Source organism: Protopterus annectens, chromosome 8.part0, assembly GCF_019279795.1.
Source record: "Protopterus annectens isolate FY-2018-M chromosome 8.part0, PAN1.0, whole genome shotgun sequence".
Lineage (NCBI taxonomy): Eukaryota > Metazoa > Chordata > Ceratodontiformes > Protopteridae > Protopterus > Protopterus annectens.
In genome coordinates, this window is record NC_056741.1 from 1,621,666,948 (window position 1) to 1,621,683,515 (window position 16,568).

General features: G+C 38.2%; 1 protein-coding gene across 2 annotated transcripts in view; it reads left to right on the forward strand.

Annotated features, from left to right (window-relative positions):
* The window catches only part of LOC122809561 (stabilizer of axonemal microtubules 1-like), a 369,246-nt gene that overhangs the window by 14,066 nt on the left and 338,612 nt on the right, over positions 1-16,568 (forward strand). Inside the window, exon 2 of one of the 2 annotated variants that reach the window (XM_044081149.1) lies at positions 7,076-7,188. The exons of the other annotated variant lie outside the window; for it this stretch is intronic. Within the exon in view, the coding sequence (XP_043937084.1) occupies positions 7,076-7,188 (113 nt within the window). The remainder of the gene's footprint in view (positions 1-7,075; positions 7,189-16,568) is intronic. 2 annotated transcript variants of the gene reach the window in all.

Consider the following 16,568-nt stretch of genomic DNA (forward strand, 5'->3'; position numbering starts at 1 on the left):
AAGCACAAATAAGCAAATAAACTGGTGTTCCACAACAGTATTTGTTAATTGAAAGGGCATATTGAGTGAGTGCTCCAAGCCTAGTGATGAAAAAGCAGCAAAAATCTATAATAGTAAATATGCACTGTTACCAGCAGAAAGAGTTGATCCTGACAAAAATCTAGCAGAAAGACAATGTGTTAAAATTGGGGACAGCAGAGTGTTTGTAGAAAATGATTATTCAACATACTCCAGAAAGAAGGGAGACAAATTTATCCCAGCAATCTGGGAATTTCAAGAGGCAAGTATGAGATTCAAGATGCTGTATCCATATGTCCTCAGAGTATTTTTCCTGGAGGATAAAATACAATTTTGATGTAGAACAGGCTAAGGAGGTAATAAAAAAGTTTAGCTAACAAAATGTGAGCCGGTAGGCAGAACAGGGCTCTGCTTCTCAGTCTTCTGACAGCAAAGTTCATAGAGAGACTTTGCCAGTGAAACCTTTTCCAATATTCCGGAGGAAAATGCTTGAGTGGCAGAATAAAGCATAGAAGTTGACTAGAAGAATCAGGAGTACTTGAACTAGAGTCTGTTGTTGGGAGATGGGGATGTACAGAAGAGAGCCAGCATTGAAATTAGTGAACAAATGGGAGACTATAAAAGATCAATCACATTAGTGAAATATGGCTTTAGAGGAAAAAGGGGGTGAATAAAAAATGGACTTTGTTAACCTTGTGAATAGGCTGTAAAGCCTACTTTATGTAATTAATGTCTAGAAGGACTCTAAAAGGGATAATATAACTGCAACTAAAACAGTTTTTGTTCTTATTAATATTTGCATAAAACATTTCATGATATAAACTGCATGCTATATATATAGTAAAGCAGCTTTGAGTAGTGTGTAGTCCATGGTATTTTGAATGTGGGGGGAGTCTTTTCAGTAACTGTTGTATGTGTTAAAGATATTAAAGTAAATAGCTAGTTTTGAAGTTGTAAGAAAGATAGGCTTTACAGTATAAGAAGAGAAATGCCAGACAAAAGGAAATTTAATGTTAATAGGTGGTGATCTTGGGCTGCTGAGGTACAAAACTGCGCTGGTTATATTATATATAGAATTAATATATTTTCTCTTATTTTTACCAGATTGAATGTCAAGATTAATGCCCCTGGCGTACCCTATAAACAATTTTTTATAAGCAAAAAGAAGCTTTAAAAATAAGGCAAAAAGATGAAATCCATGCAAATTGCTAAGTTTCTTGTATCTGCAAAGATATTAACATGTTTTATTCATTAGCAGAAGTTCACTGGGAATTAAGAAGTCTGCAGTTGAAGACAGATTAAATTCTGTTCTCAGTGAAATTTATAAGATTCATTGCTGAATACTTTTCCATTGAGATGAGCCTTTTCCAGGTGCAACAATTAATCCTGAAAGTTCTGAGCATTCATTACTGAGGAAAATGCAAACTTTAAAGGAACAGTGGCATACAGTTCAGTGAAGGATAAAGTTTGAAATTCTAGGAAGTAAATAAGAGATTGCAGCCTCCATAGCAGCTTAATACTTAAATGCATTTAACAGAACAATGCACAATTTAGTTTTATTTAAATATAACCAGTGAACTTTTTCTTAGAGCTAAAAGATAATGTTTTCTGAAATCACACAAGCTGGTTTTCACATCTGGGAGGAGAATAGAGATGGGAAAAAAACATAAAGAGGTCAGTGTAAGTGGAAACACAGACTGTATAATGTGCTTTAGCATAGGTAAACTTAATTGTAATTTAAGTAATATCTGTGACTGCAGTTGTTAATTTGGGGCAATTGTTCCTATTTGAAGGGTTAAACTTCATTTTTTGAAGATGTGCATAGCTTTGTGTGTTTGTTATAAGTTAATAGGGGATGAAGTGTTTTGAAAATGTATTTAGTTTTTTGTTTGAGGGTTTTCATTAAAATAAAAAGTCTTGAAAAGGTGTCATAGTTTCAAATAGAGAAAAGAAGAAGCAGCTGTAACAAAAGATCAGCCTGCCAAACAGTGTGTTCATGTAACACACAAGTTGGAAATACCCATTGAAAAAACAGACATGTATAATAGGTCAAGAATAAAAAAGTGATAGAAACTCACAAAGTGATGTAAAAATAAGTTTAATAGCAAAGCTTTTGAGATAAAACTCTTTTTCAGTGCTTAAAATCATACTAAAACACATTATCATATATACACTACATGAACAAATTCAAACCAGTAGAAGGGCAGCAGCAACAATAAAATAATTAAAATAAACAATTGAGTACTTGTTTAATGGAAAAAGAGATCTTCTCTTGAGAACAGGTTTTAAACTCACAGTATCCTTCAGCCTTCCTTTAACAAAGCCAGACTGTGATGGGTCCAGAGTTTGCAGGTTACCTATGTCCTTATTTATCATGTCCATGATGATTCTATCCATGGCCTTACATATGAGGCTGGTCAGACTTATGGGCTTGTAGTTACCCTGATCAGTGGTGGACCTCCTTTGTGCAGAGGAATGATTGTAGCCATCTTCCATTCCTTTGGCAAAAAACCTGACTCTAGGCTTCAGTTGAAAAGTGATTCAAGAGGACCAGAGAGGTCATATTTCATGCTATTTAGTAAGCATCCTGGAATATTAATGAGGCCCATTGATGCAGTGTTTCTGACCTTGGAAAGTGCATTGATGAGCTGTTCCCTAGTAATGCCTCGGGAATTGTGGCACATAATGTTTCCTTTGGACTATCGGGATAGGTAATAGTAATTTGTATCGGGATAGGTAATGGTAATTTGAGCTAAACCTATCAGTCAAAAGGTTGGCAATGGCCTCCAGTTCAGTGTGGGTGATGCCATTTACAATAAGTTCTGTGTATTGTTGCATATTTCCCTTGAGGTTACAGACATAGCTGCAGAAAGCCTTGTGAATGTCCTTTGCCTGAGAAGTTATTTTCTTCAAATTTAGCCTTCATTTGAAGTATTAATTAACCCTCTTAGCTGCCTGTTTAGATTGGTCAGGGGGCTTTTAGTATGCTGGGCATTTTACCTCCTACGCTTGCTCAAGATGTTTTTCTTTTGTTATATAACCAACTGATATTGTAATTACACCAGAGTAGCTTGTCATTTGAGTTTGATTTATTCTTAATAAGAGTGTGCACAACTCGCTTTAAACAGCTATCAGTGTAGCTATGCAAGGATTTTGTAAATATCTCAGCATATGCTTTGGTGTTTATTAGGTTTAGGGCTGCTTGGAATTTAGCCAAGGTGCCACTTAGTAAAGAAATGTTAGCTTTGTAATCATTCCTAAAGGTTTCTGGTTTCACTGGGTCCCCAGATTTAATTTTTATTTCAAGCAATACTGCCTTATGGTCAGATCTGATGAGCAATGACATTACACTGGGTGAACGTCTCTCCCTGTGTTTGTGAGGTTGAACTGTGAGGGACTCTAGTACACTGAGATAGACAGTGTGGGTTTCCTAGAACATTGAGGGGGACATACTGGTTGCAAGGATATGGTACAAGACCAAGTTTATGGTGAGTTACATATGTATGAGTTCCAGTGGGTCATGCACTTTAACTAGTCTGGATGTGAGGCTGTTTTTAATATAGACTGAGACTCCTCCACCTTAAGCTCCCTGTGAAATAGTTGGTCTAAAGGTATGAAAGGCATTATAATGATGCACTACCAGGGTACTTTCCACAACTTTAAACCATGTCTCTGTTAATACACAGACATCTACACTCTGCAGGGAGAGGAAGCTTTACAAAGAATTGAGTCTTTTGTTAAGACTTCCAGCATTGAGCAGTACCACTTTCAGATATTCCTTCATAGGTTTAGTTAAGTTAGGAGGTTTATCAGTTTGGCATTTTCTAAAAAGACACTATAGGTGGAAAAGGTCTCTGCCAATATCCAAAAGCCTAGAGGGGATAAGTGCAGGCCATCCTTGAGAAAGCAGCATGGTGTGTCATCCACATCCTCTCAGCCCATCAAATATTGTACCCCCTTGGACTGACACCAGAAGCTAAGCCATGACATGTTAGCAATGTGGCATCATTGTTGGAAAAGGTAGTATGCTGCTCAGTGTTAGGCTTATACATCCTGAGACACATACAGTGAGCTCAATGATGTCTAGCTTCATATAGTCAAAGGAGGTATGTCTCAGGTCATTAACACCCACATGGACTACGACAGAGTCATACTGGTACCTGTGTGGCTTGACAGATCCTAGCCCCAAAAAGGTAACTAACCATGACTCTCTCCTTACACAGTCTGGTGTGGTGGACAATTGTGTGCTTCATTATGCTGTCACCAATGACCAGGAAATTAGGCTGTGTGCTGGTTTGCCTTAAGGGTTTAGTAGTAGAAGCCCTGAATACAGTGTTACTATATGCTGTGGGTGGTGTTTTAACAGATTGTTTTCATGATGGCTGAGGACCCTTTTTTGATTGTGCTGTGCAGGATGTCTTAGTGTTTTAGGAAGATTATCTGTAAGTGTCTCAGTATAAGTAGTTGTATGTGCAGGGTCTTTATCCTGTGCAGTGGGCATGGTGCAGATATCACTGACAACCTCTATAGGATTAGTTTTAGTTGTATGAAAGAGTTTTAACTCCATTGTTAAAGTGTATTCACATCTCTCACATACTTTATCTGTTTTATTAAGAATAAGTGGGATGTCAGCGTACATGAGGCAACTGCTACAATGCCTCAGAATACCCATCTCAACCAGACTGAACACAGGGAGAGTCAGGAAGTGCATATGCAAGGCAGCTGATCTACTACAGAGGAGTGAGGAAAATTTAATATATTGAATAGGTTAATGACATAAGGAACTTAATGAACAATGCTCAGCTATGCACAAGCTAGAATCTTTAATAGTTAAGAAAGTCTGTCTAGACATTAAGGGTACTTTACTGGAAACTTACACTGAGAGAGACTGGTGTCCTACACAGATTACAAGAGGGAATTACACTGCGAGATATCAACGTCTATACAGATTACTGCTAGGCGCCACTGCATGGAGAGCAGCAGTTCTAACTAAAAACTGTAGAAAAGTCAAAAAGTGCAGATATTCAACAAAGAAGTATGCAATTAATGCAGCTGTGACAAAAAAAATGTGAAAACAAGTGCCTAAACAGTGAATATGGTAATGTAAGTCTTAGTTTGCTCGTAGGTTTTGAGCCAAGCATTGTGGAACTGCAACGCTTGAACAGCAGAGATTATTTGATAAAATAAATGCAAACAAGGCCATGTGGCCTATCAAAAACAGCACACGCTTTCCTTTAGAAAATCTCAGGCCAGAAAATGACTCCAGTCTCCTCTACTCTCATTAAAGTGGAATCAAACATTTCTAACTAAAAATTGTAAAATAGGTCAAGAATTGCAGATATTCAACACAGAAACACCCAATTAAAGCAGTAAAAAACAAGTGCTGAAACAGTGGATATGGCAATGTAAGTCTTAGATTTTGTAGAGTTTAGCAGAAACCAGCAGCACTCTTCTTCTTAAGTAGTGTGCTCGATGTATGCCTCAGGCACAGATTTTTTAAACAAGCTAGTCCTCTACCCAATCAAATAAAGGAACAATACACCAACAATTCCTAGTTCAGTAGGGTGTAGGCTATCCTCTCCTGCTACAAGTGTATACACCACAAGCCTTCCTAATGTAAAAACAATGGTCTGGAGCCCAAATGATTAAACCAAAATAAAGACACTTTTAAAATAACAGACACAATAAGCTTTCAACCATCAGTTACAAACTCAGAAAGATGTAAGCTACCTCTCCTGCCAAAAAAAAGTGTAGACCACAAACCTTTCTGCTATAAGATAACTAGTTTGGAGCCCAAGTGCTTAAATCAAAACTAAGAGAATAACAGTTAGAATGTAATCAGGCTACTAGCAAGCAGTAAAATGCATCAGATTAAATGCAACTAAACACTTTATAAACATGCAGGAAAAGGCTAAATAAAGTAAGAATACACAAAAATACAGTAAAAATAACTGAATAAAATGCATTCTTTTAGTAATCAGGAAGGTAGGAAACAGAAGATAATTAAAGTTTAAGAGATTAAGGGGAGGACCTTCCCAGCTGATCTCTCAGTGCTCAGCTGATGAGAAGAGACTGGGATGAGCATCCAAAGTCAGATTTTTAGTAGGGGGCAAGCAACTCAAAAGCCACAAAGTTTAAAACACAACAGGAGTAGGGTGGGTAGGTGGGAAACATCAGATGTAGACAGAGAACAGCAAGTCACACAGCACTACAGCTATTTTCTCTCTCATTGAATGGGCAAACAAGTTCTGAAGAAATCTTAACTATGACTGCTGATTTCTCTCCTGGCAATGAGCCAATCAGCAGTCAGCTTGAAGGAGTGGGCAGGAGATAGTGTATTTTGAAGCCACAAGATTGTTGTTTTCTTGGTGGGAAACAACTCTTATAGCTTAAGGGCTACTGCAGCAGTGAAGAATTCAAACATCTACTGATATAGGTAAGTGCAACTTACACAACTGTAGTGCTCTTGATAAAAATGTTGTTTCCAAAGTGACTTCATAAGTTGCCATTAGCTGCCAAGGTTATCAAACAACTAAGACACACAGTATTTTTTTTTCAAGGCTGCATTAAAGAACTCCATAAATCTGTATTCCAGAGGACAGTTACACACCCAAAATAAGGTTTATTTAAAATGTTAAAGGAATTATCTGGATTATCCTATATGACATTTTGTTTTTTTTTACTGTGTTCCTCAACTTCTGATGTTAACAGTAGACACCTCCCCCAACACACACACTGATGTCGTTTTACTGTATGTTGTCTCTCCTTCACATTTGTGAGCATCTGTTGGTTTGGCACATTAACAGCAGATGATTTGTGTTTGCATATTCTTCCCTTGCAGGGGGATCAGTTACTGTTCATATTTTTCATTATAACATATAGCATTATAATTTGTCATAGTAGCATTTGTGGTCTGCTGCATAATATGAAAATCTACTAGATAAATTTGACACTGTTGTTGCTTCAGGTGCTATGTGGTAAAGCAATTACTTTTAGACAGAAGGTTCTGAATCAATGAAATACACCATAACTTATCTATTTTTTTTTTATGCTTTAGTCGTCATAAGCATCACAAGGGCTGTAAGAAGCGGAATGCATCTATCCAACAGTGTCCCATTAATAAGGAATGCCTTTTAACACATTACAAGTCAACCTTCATCAACCCACAAAGTAAGAAGGGTATACATTGCTTTGTTTTTAGTCAGGGGAATTGGAGGTGTGTGTGTGTGTGTGTGTGTGTGTGTGTGTGTGTGTGTGTGTGTGTGTGTGTGTGTGTGTCTGGTTCCCTGTGTGTATCTCCATGTGTGTTCATCTGCCTGTATTGCTGTGTACCTAACTGCCATGCCAGAAGCATAAAGTCACATCTTTAAATATATCAAAAACTGCAATTGCTGATATCAGTTATACAGATATACATTTCCACTCTTCAGTGACAAAAATGACTTCAGCAGTAAAAATTGCTTAATGAGATGTGTATCCCCATGATAAAGTTATATACCTGCATAGCTAGGTGATATAACTTGGAGAAGTTTGCCATTTCATACTTTTAGATTTTGTTTGCTCGTTTGTTTATTTATTGACAAATGACAGCATAGCACAAAAAGGTCTAAGGCCATAATTTTCCAAAAAGCAAGAAAAAAAAAAAAGCTTTAGGTTGCAGTTGGCTCCCATGTTCTGCTTGCATGTTTCATGAGTTTAAGTTACTTCAGTAGACCAAAGGTCCCAAGTCAAACTTGAAAAGTTGTTGCTCCCACTAGGTCTTACTCAGCTAAATAAATACATAAAAATGGAATAAAATGATCAGAGTTGCAAAATAAAAGAGGAGGTTGTGGGATTAAACGTTAAAGCCAAGATTAATAAAATACAACTTAGTTCTTTATCCTCTGTACCGCACACTGTCAGTCTAGCAGAGTGTAACTTAAAATAAAGCTTCTGTTTTACCTTTCCATACTTTTATTTAATCAGGTTTGGTTTCTTCATTTATGGCCATAGAAACAAATCATTACATTACATTATTAGCAAGACATAAAAAAGAGCAGTTATCAGGAAAGAGAAGTAAAAAACAGAACTTTATGTGCTCTCTCACTATAGAGAATTTTTCTTGTTATGTGTGAGACTGGAAAAGGCAGAAACAATACTGCAATAAAGCAACCAAGAAACAAAACTAGAGGCAGGTTTATTGAAATTGCTACAAGATTTGTTTCATGTGTGAGACTGTGTTTTTATCCCCTCCTCCACCCCCCCCCCCCAAAAAAAAAAATCACAGGCCTTGTTTTTGTTCAAATCTATAACCATGGTTTGTGTTACTTCTTATTTCTCATTGCCAGTTATGCTCAGAATTTTTACAATACACAGTACTTAGCACAACAGGAAAAAATGTCACAAAGTAAATAGATATGTTGCCTTCAGTTAATTTATATCTGCTTCATCAAAAATGTTTGTTTTTCCATCCATAAAAACTACTGAGGGAAAAGAGATGCTTGTGGGAATAAAAAAAAACAGAAATGCATATTACATATGTATCCCATGCTGGTAATTGCTTCAATTTGCATTGCTGTGCAAACAGTGGTAATTTAAATTCCAACATTTGCAAATATGATTGACCAGTAAGACCTGTGATTGCATCATATACATGTCTGTACAATTCAAAACTGTAATAAAAAATAATCACCCTGCTTTGAATCTGAGCAGATAAAGATCAGAATAAACACAGTTAAGCCTGCTGCAACACATATCCCTGATTCCTAGAAAGTAAAAACATTTCTATTACACTTGCAGCTGCTACAGGGGCTGGATGTGCATACAAAGAGACCACCTGGAAAGCTGATGGGCCCATGTGGAAAATTAGCTACTTTAAATTGTGTGTTCATCTGAAATACAGACTTCGATTATCTACTCGTTCACTTACAAAATACATCATAAATATAGACTGAATTTCCTATTTTTTCATTTTTTTAAGTAAACTTGAGACTTGTAAAAACAGAATTTTCTGTCTGAAATGAGCTAGAAGTGATTTTTGTAGGAAATGAATCGAACAGTGTTGATTTCCAAATAGTGCTGTAGCTGTTTGACAATGTGATGTACATTCTGTTAACAAGTTCAGTGTTACTTAGAACAATGTGCTAGAAAAGTTCAAAATAAAATATGCAGAAAAGAATGCTAGAAATGACAGCCATACATACCTCTATCCTTTTTAGGAGTCTAGAATGAAAGTAAAATGAATTAGCACCAAGACCTAAAATCAAGAAGGATGGTTCTGTATAGAATGTGTACACTTAAAAGTGTAACACATAGTAAAGTATGTGACTTTTATTTATTTATTATTTTTTTTAATTCTCTTTATTGAAACTTTCTTTATACAAACAGATTATACATACAACATAAACAAAATGACAACACTATATATATTCCATAGATTGACGGATAATAATTATACTAACTATATACAGTTATACATTGCCCAACAAATAGATATAACATGAACAGCATGATAGTGGCTAATCATATCAACATTAAAAAAAAAATGCAGTCATTTTAAAATATGATCGAATAGAATTCTCCATACTTCTTTGATTATAGGTTTGTGATTAATATTGTGGAACAGGTATTTATGAGCTTTGAGGTGTTTAATGGCTAGAGATTTAAAGCCTTCCCAAGAAAGAGAATGCCTGTTCTTCCAGTTCAAGGAAATATAGTATTTAATTAACATAAAAATAGGGATCAGAACTCTATAATTCCATTCAGATAGACCAGGGGGTGGAATATGAAGAATGGTAACTTCCCACGAAAGGGTAGATTTTTCATAACCAATTTTCTCAAGTAACACTCTCAAAGCGCACCATAACTTGTAGGTACATTTCCAACTCCAGAATATATGTAGAATATCATCAGTTTGGTTAGAGCAGAACTGACATTTAGGAGAGTGATTGGGAAAGATTTTATTAAGTACATCCGGAGTAAAGTATGCATTATTCATTATCATAAGCTGAGTAAATTTCAGCTTTTTTAAGGGTATATATTTGGAACTTAATCTTATAGCCTTAGAGATTTGATTATGGTTAATAGAATTAAACTCTACAGGTTAATTGCCCCTGGATTTCTAATTATTGCCCTTTTTTGTGTGAACTTTTCTTCCACTGAAAAAAGGAACTACCTAAGCATAATGTATGACCAATAAATATACATAAATAAAAAAATAAAAATCTATTTTTTCTAATTATTGACTTTTATTTTTTTATTTATGTATATTTGTTGGTCATACATTATGCTTAGGTAGTTCCTTTTTTTCAGTGGAAGAAAAGTTCACACAAAAAGGGCAATAATTAGAAATCCAGGTGCAATTAACCTGTAGAGCTTAATACAAGTTCAGTACCAGTATAGGAATTTGTGCTGATTGGCAACAGAGAGAAACTGTACCAGAGACAATGTTTCAGTATATCAAAAATTGCAGGAATTTTCCGTAATAATACATAGAAACATGTCACATATCACATTCGGTGCATGAATGAAGGACTCGAGAAAGTGAACAGATAGTATGTATCACTAATAGAAGAAGAAGCCAGACTATTATGTAACCTTCCTAGTTTCATGCTAAAAAGAAATGAATGTCATATCTGAAGTTCTGATTTAATAAAGGCCTAGGTACTTAGTAGGATGAACTAGCGCTATCTTGGAAGCATTTAAATACATTTGTTAGAGGCTACTTCATAGGTAAATAATAAGCTGTTAGTCTGCAGACTATTACAGGCGTAGCCAGAACCAGCTAAACCAGAGGTCAGAATCAAACCATGTAACTCATTTGTGTCCAGTTGTGAGAATTTTACCTCAAACCATATATGCGTTTTCTTCAGAATTTGGTGTTAAACCTAGAGTGACCTTTCTACTTCTTCTGAATTTGGTATTAAACCTGGAGTGCCCTTCCTACCTATGCCATCAAGCCTTTGCTTAAATCTTCTGACCAGAGTTCTCATCATCTTTGCATCAGAAATCTAGACAAAGCAAAAAATAATGGGGGGTGCAAAGCCCCAAAAATAGGAACAGATTTTAAATGTTGCTCTTATAAGCTTAGAAAGTTTTTAGAATAAAAGGTCTTGTGTTACAGTGCATTACTGAAGGATATGATGTCGGAAACTCATATGCCTGTCATTATTTATTGAAATCAGTCCTCACTGATTTGCCACAAAAACACAGAACCCCAAAAATGTTAAGATGAACAGACCAAAAATATGAGGTGAAGATCTGGACCATTGAGAGGCATGCTTCTGACTCACTCATTTACTCCTATACTGACAGGCCATGTTCACATTACTAACTGAGACAAAAGTTGGATCAATTTTCACTCTTTTGGCTCTTATCCATAATTCAGTGAATAGACCATTGATGCCAGGGTATGCTTCCTCATTTGTGTCTCAGAAAAAAGAGGAAAATCATGGTGCCAAGATCTGATCCCTGGAGTAGTCCTGCCATTACCACCTATGGGGGAGAGTATACCTGATGTCAGAGGAAAGTTATGATTCTACCCTATTTTGGGAAGAAAGCCAACCTGGTTCTGTAAGGGGATCTTATTCCAAACTGTCACAGCCAGATTAGGCAAGGCAATTGATTGACAATGCCAAATGCCTTAGCTAACTCTAATGCCATGGCAATAACAATCTTCCTGGCAGCCATTTTTCTAAATAGTATGTTCGACTATGAAATAAGTTTATGTCCACCCTATGTCCTATCCAGAAGTCATGCTGGCAGTCAGATTATCATGGAGTAATGGGCTATGGCTTAGTAGGCACCATGGTGCAACAGGAATAAAACTGGATATTTTAGCTGAGGACTGACCTTTGTGAAGTCATACAAAGGTAATACACAGGAAGTGAGTTTTTATAGCTTGGAGACATAGTATTTGTTGAGACTTTTGCTACTTATGACTGAAATATTAACCAGTTACTTTCCTGCTGGACTATAAACATGTGATGGTATTTCATAAGCTGTATGGCTGCTATTATGGTCAGATCTTCATTACTATATTCTCAATTGTGCTCCTGCTAATCAGTTGAGGCAATAGTCCATGGGGGCGGGGTGAAAGAGAACAGACTGTCCCACTGGCGTCACAACAAATACAAAGCTTTTATATATATATATATAAATATATATATATATATATATATATATATATATATATATATATATATATATATACATACATACATAGGTTCATAGGTTCATAGGTTCATACTAGGCTATCTGCCCTAGGGCATTTATAAGTCTAGCCAGAATGTGTTTGGCTTTCGCCACCCATTTTAAATTAATTTTGCTATGCTCTTTTTTGAGGTTATTATACTGTGCCTCTGTCTAACAGTGACACAGAAGTGATACCCGGGGTAAACCAATGATCTCCCATCCACTCATCAAGATTCCTCTTGAAGAGAGTCAATGAGGGACTCTGCCTAACCTGGACTGGGATTTTATTCCAGAGTGAAGGGAGCCTCTGGGTTATGAATCTGTCCCTCCAGCATGTCCTATTTATTTCGGTGCTGAGGTTCAAGTCTCTCGAGTGTGTAGCTCGATGGGATTTGGATTTTCTGAGGTGCAGCATGTCCATTAATTCCAGGTTGGACATGGCTTTATACATCAGGCACAGATTGCCTCTGAACAGGTGGTATGCCACTGAGTAGAGCTGGAGTTTCTTTAACCGGGCAGCATATGGCATCTGTTTGAGCCCTTTGATCCTCTTGGTGAGGTACTTTTGGGGTCTTTCCAGCTGCAGCAGGTGTCTGGTAAGGTGCATCCCAAAAGGGGCATTGTACTCAGTTATGGGCCTGATGAGGGATGAGTAAAGAGGCACGATGACCTCCCCTGATCTAGATGTGAATCCCTTCATGATTAGATGGGCTATATAAAATGTTTTTCTAACCACTTTGGCCACATGGTTGTCAAATGAGAGATTGCTATCAACTTGGGTCCCCAGGTCCCTAATTACTTCTTTTGTACTTAATGGATTACCACCTATGTGGTAATTTGTGGGCACTTTGTTTTTGCCAAATGGGATGACTATACACTTTTTGGCATTTAGCTTGAGGCCATGGCTCTGGTACCAATTGTCTGTTTCTATGAGGCCCTTTTGGAGGATGCTTGTGTTGGCTGGAGAGTCGATTATGGCGTCCAGTTTGCAGTCATCTGTGAACTTGGTCAGCCACTGTCCTTCCGTGTTGGCCTGTACCTCTGAGAAATATATACCGAACAAGAGAGGTCCCAGGACTGAGCCTTGTGGGATGCCACTTGTAACTGGTTTGGAGTCTGACATGGCTCCAGCAATTCTAACCATGTGGGTTCTGTCCTTGAGCCAGTTTGCAACCCATCTAGTGACATAGGGGTTTATATTTAAGCTGGTGAGCTTATCTATTATGCCAGAGTGGGATATTGTATCGAAGGCTTTTGCGAGGTCCAGGTAGGCTGTGTGGACCACCTTCCCCTCGTCAATGGCCTTGGTGACTGTTTCAAAGAAATCAACCAGGTTTAAGAGGCAGGATCTGCCCTTAACAAAGCCAAACTGGGTAGGATACAGTGTCTGTAGGTCCCCAATATCTTTATTTATGAGGTCCATGATGATCCTTTCCATAGCTTTGCAGACCAAGATAGTCAGGCTTATGGGGCGATAATTTCCAGGATCCATTGAGGCACCACCTTTGTGGAGAGGGACCACAGTTGCTGTACGCCACTCTTTGGGTACATATCCTGTAGTAAGGCTGAGATTGAACAGTAGTTTTATGTTTGGGTTTAGCTCTTCTTGGAGTTCATGTAGGACGCAGCCCGGGACACCGTCTGGTCCCATTGATGCTGTGTTTTTTGCTTTGGAGAGGGCGGCTCTTACCTGAGCATCTGAGATGTCAGGGGGGGCAGCACTCTGCTGGGATAGATATTTGCCCTTTTGGTGGGGAGGGGGGGAGAAGTTTGCGCTGAACCTGTCAGCTAGGATGTTGGCAATGTCTGTGGGTTCGGTGTATTTTGTGTCATTTTGGACTAATTCTGAGCATATCTGGGAATTACAACCCAGGTTCCTAACATAACTAAAGAAAGCCTTGTGATTATCCTTAGTGTCCTGTGCAATTTTTCTCTCGAAGCTGGCCTTAGACGATTTTATGAGTGCCCGTAGTTTTTTGCTAATACTGATCAGAGATGCCTTCCCTTTTTGGAATTTTGCTCTATCATTCAGTAGCTTCCTCCTTCTATTGTATAGTTTGTTTATGGCTGGGGTCCACCAGACAGGACGTATGCCTTTGGAGGATTGGGTCTTGGTTTTATTTGGGATCGCATGATCCATGCATTCCTGAAGGTGTTCATAGAATGCGTTTATAAAGGATTCTACTGTCTGGGCCGTATTTTCCACAGGCCCGGGGGCTTTAAAGGAGTCCACCTCGGTTTTGAGGAGTGTGAAATTTGCTTTAGAGAAGTTTTTCACTGTGGTTTTCTGGGCAGGGGGTGGTGTCGGGATGTGAATATCCAGTGAGATTAGTTTATGGTCTGATCTTACCAGTGAGGGATACACTTCTGGTCTGGAGCATAGAGTCCCCATGTTGGTGATGATCAGGTCCAGTATGTTTTCCCCTCTTGTGGGAGTGGTAACAAGTTGTTCCATAGCATTTGAGTTTATAAATTCTAGGAACCTTTGGGCTAGGGTGTTGGAGCTAGAGTAATGCTCCCAATCTATGTTTGGGTAGTTGAAGTCGCCCAATATAATGGTGTTTGGAGAGACCTTCATATTTTCCAGTGTTCTCAGGAAGGCTGAGTGGGGTTCCTGGGTTAGGGAGGGTGGTCTGTAGCAGGCTATAAACTGGAAGGCAGTTTTACCCACTGTTAGTTGCACATGGATAGTCTCTGATGCTTTGTGCTGTGCCACCAACCTGGAGGTGTGGGTATCTTTGATGAATATTGATACTCCCCCCTCCTTTTGTGGGTCGGTCCAAGTTTTGGGGCCAAAAAGCATGGTATGAGGTATAACCTGGTAGTGCTGGGGTGCTCTCGGGAGCCTTGAACCAGGTCTCTGTTACTGCACAGATATTGATGTTCTCCATGCTAAGGAGAGTTTCGAGTGCGTGCATCTTGAGGTTTAGACTTCTGGCATTGAGTAGCATTACTCTTAGTTTCTTATCCCTTGTGATACCTATGGAGGTGGGTTTGTCTTTTGAGCCTTGCCTAAAAAGGCATTATGGGGTGGCAAGTGCCTTTGCCAATATCCGAAAGCCCAGGGGTGACAGGTGCAAGCCGTCCCTAGCGAAGCATCGTGGCTTGTCGAGCATGTCATCCCAGGCTGACAGGCATTGGATCCCCTTTGAATGACACCAATACTTAAGCCAATTGTTGAAATTGACCATCTTGTCTTCATATTGTGGCATCATTCTTGGTGAGGGTAAGATGCTACTCAAGGTCAGGGTCATACCGGCCTGGGCCACATGCTCAGAGAGCTCCTCTATGTCTCTTTTCATGTAGTCCAGGGAGGTACATCTCAGGTCATTCACACCAGCATGGACAATGACTGAGTCATATTTGTACTTGCCTTAGAGTGCCCTGAGTGCTTGTGTTATGTGGCGGATCCTAGCACCCGACAGGCAGCTCACCATGACCTTCTCCTTGTTCAGCCTGGTGAGTGGGGCGTCAGTGTGCCTGATGATAGAGTCACCTATTACAAGTGTATCAGGTGTGTTGTTTAGCCTTAAGGGCTGTGACTGTTCGGCACACTGGCTTTGTGAGCTATGTGTTGCACACACACACACACACACACACACATATATATAATATATATATATATATATATATATATATATATATATATATATATATATAGATGCACCTACACAAACTATATATATATATATATATATATATATATATATATATATATATATATATATATATATATACAACAACAAGCAGCACTGAGACCACGGCCAGGGCTGGTTTGTTCCACTACCACTTCTCAACACAAAAGTTTGTTTATTTGTTGCAACACCTACAGGTGTTTGCTTACAATTGTACTCCACATGCAAAAAGGCTCAGCAAGACACTTGGTTGAGCAGCCATAAGATAAATGTTTCAAATGTATTGTCTTCCCAAGCACAGCGTATATAATCAGCTCTACTTGAATATCGGCAAGTGTAGTTCACCTTCGTTACCATAGATGACAACTACATTCATTAAAACCATCAAGTATTTATTCACATCGAACAATAACTTAAAAATAAAAATAAAAACAAAAATAAAAAACAAACAGGACAAAGGATAAGCGCTTTCGGGTCTCCTCAATAACCCTTCATCAGATCCATGTGTACTGTGCAGTTAGTGCTTGTTTAAAAATTGCTCTCTACCAATAGAGTGCTAGATAACGGGTGATGTCACACACATTATTTATTGTTCGATGTGAATAAATACTTGATGGTTTTAATGAATGCAGTTGTCATCTATGGTAACGAAGGTGAACTACATTTGCCAATATTCAAGTAGAACTGATTATACATGCTGGGCTTGGGAAGACAATACATTTGAAACATTTATCTTATGGCTGC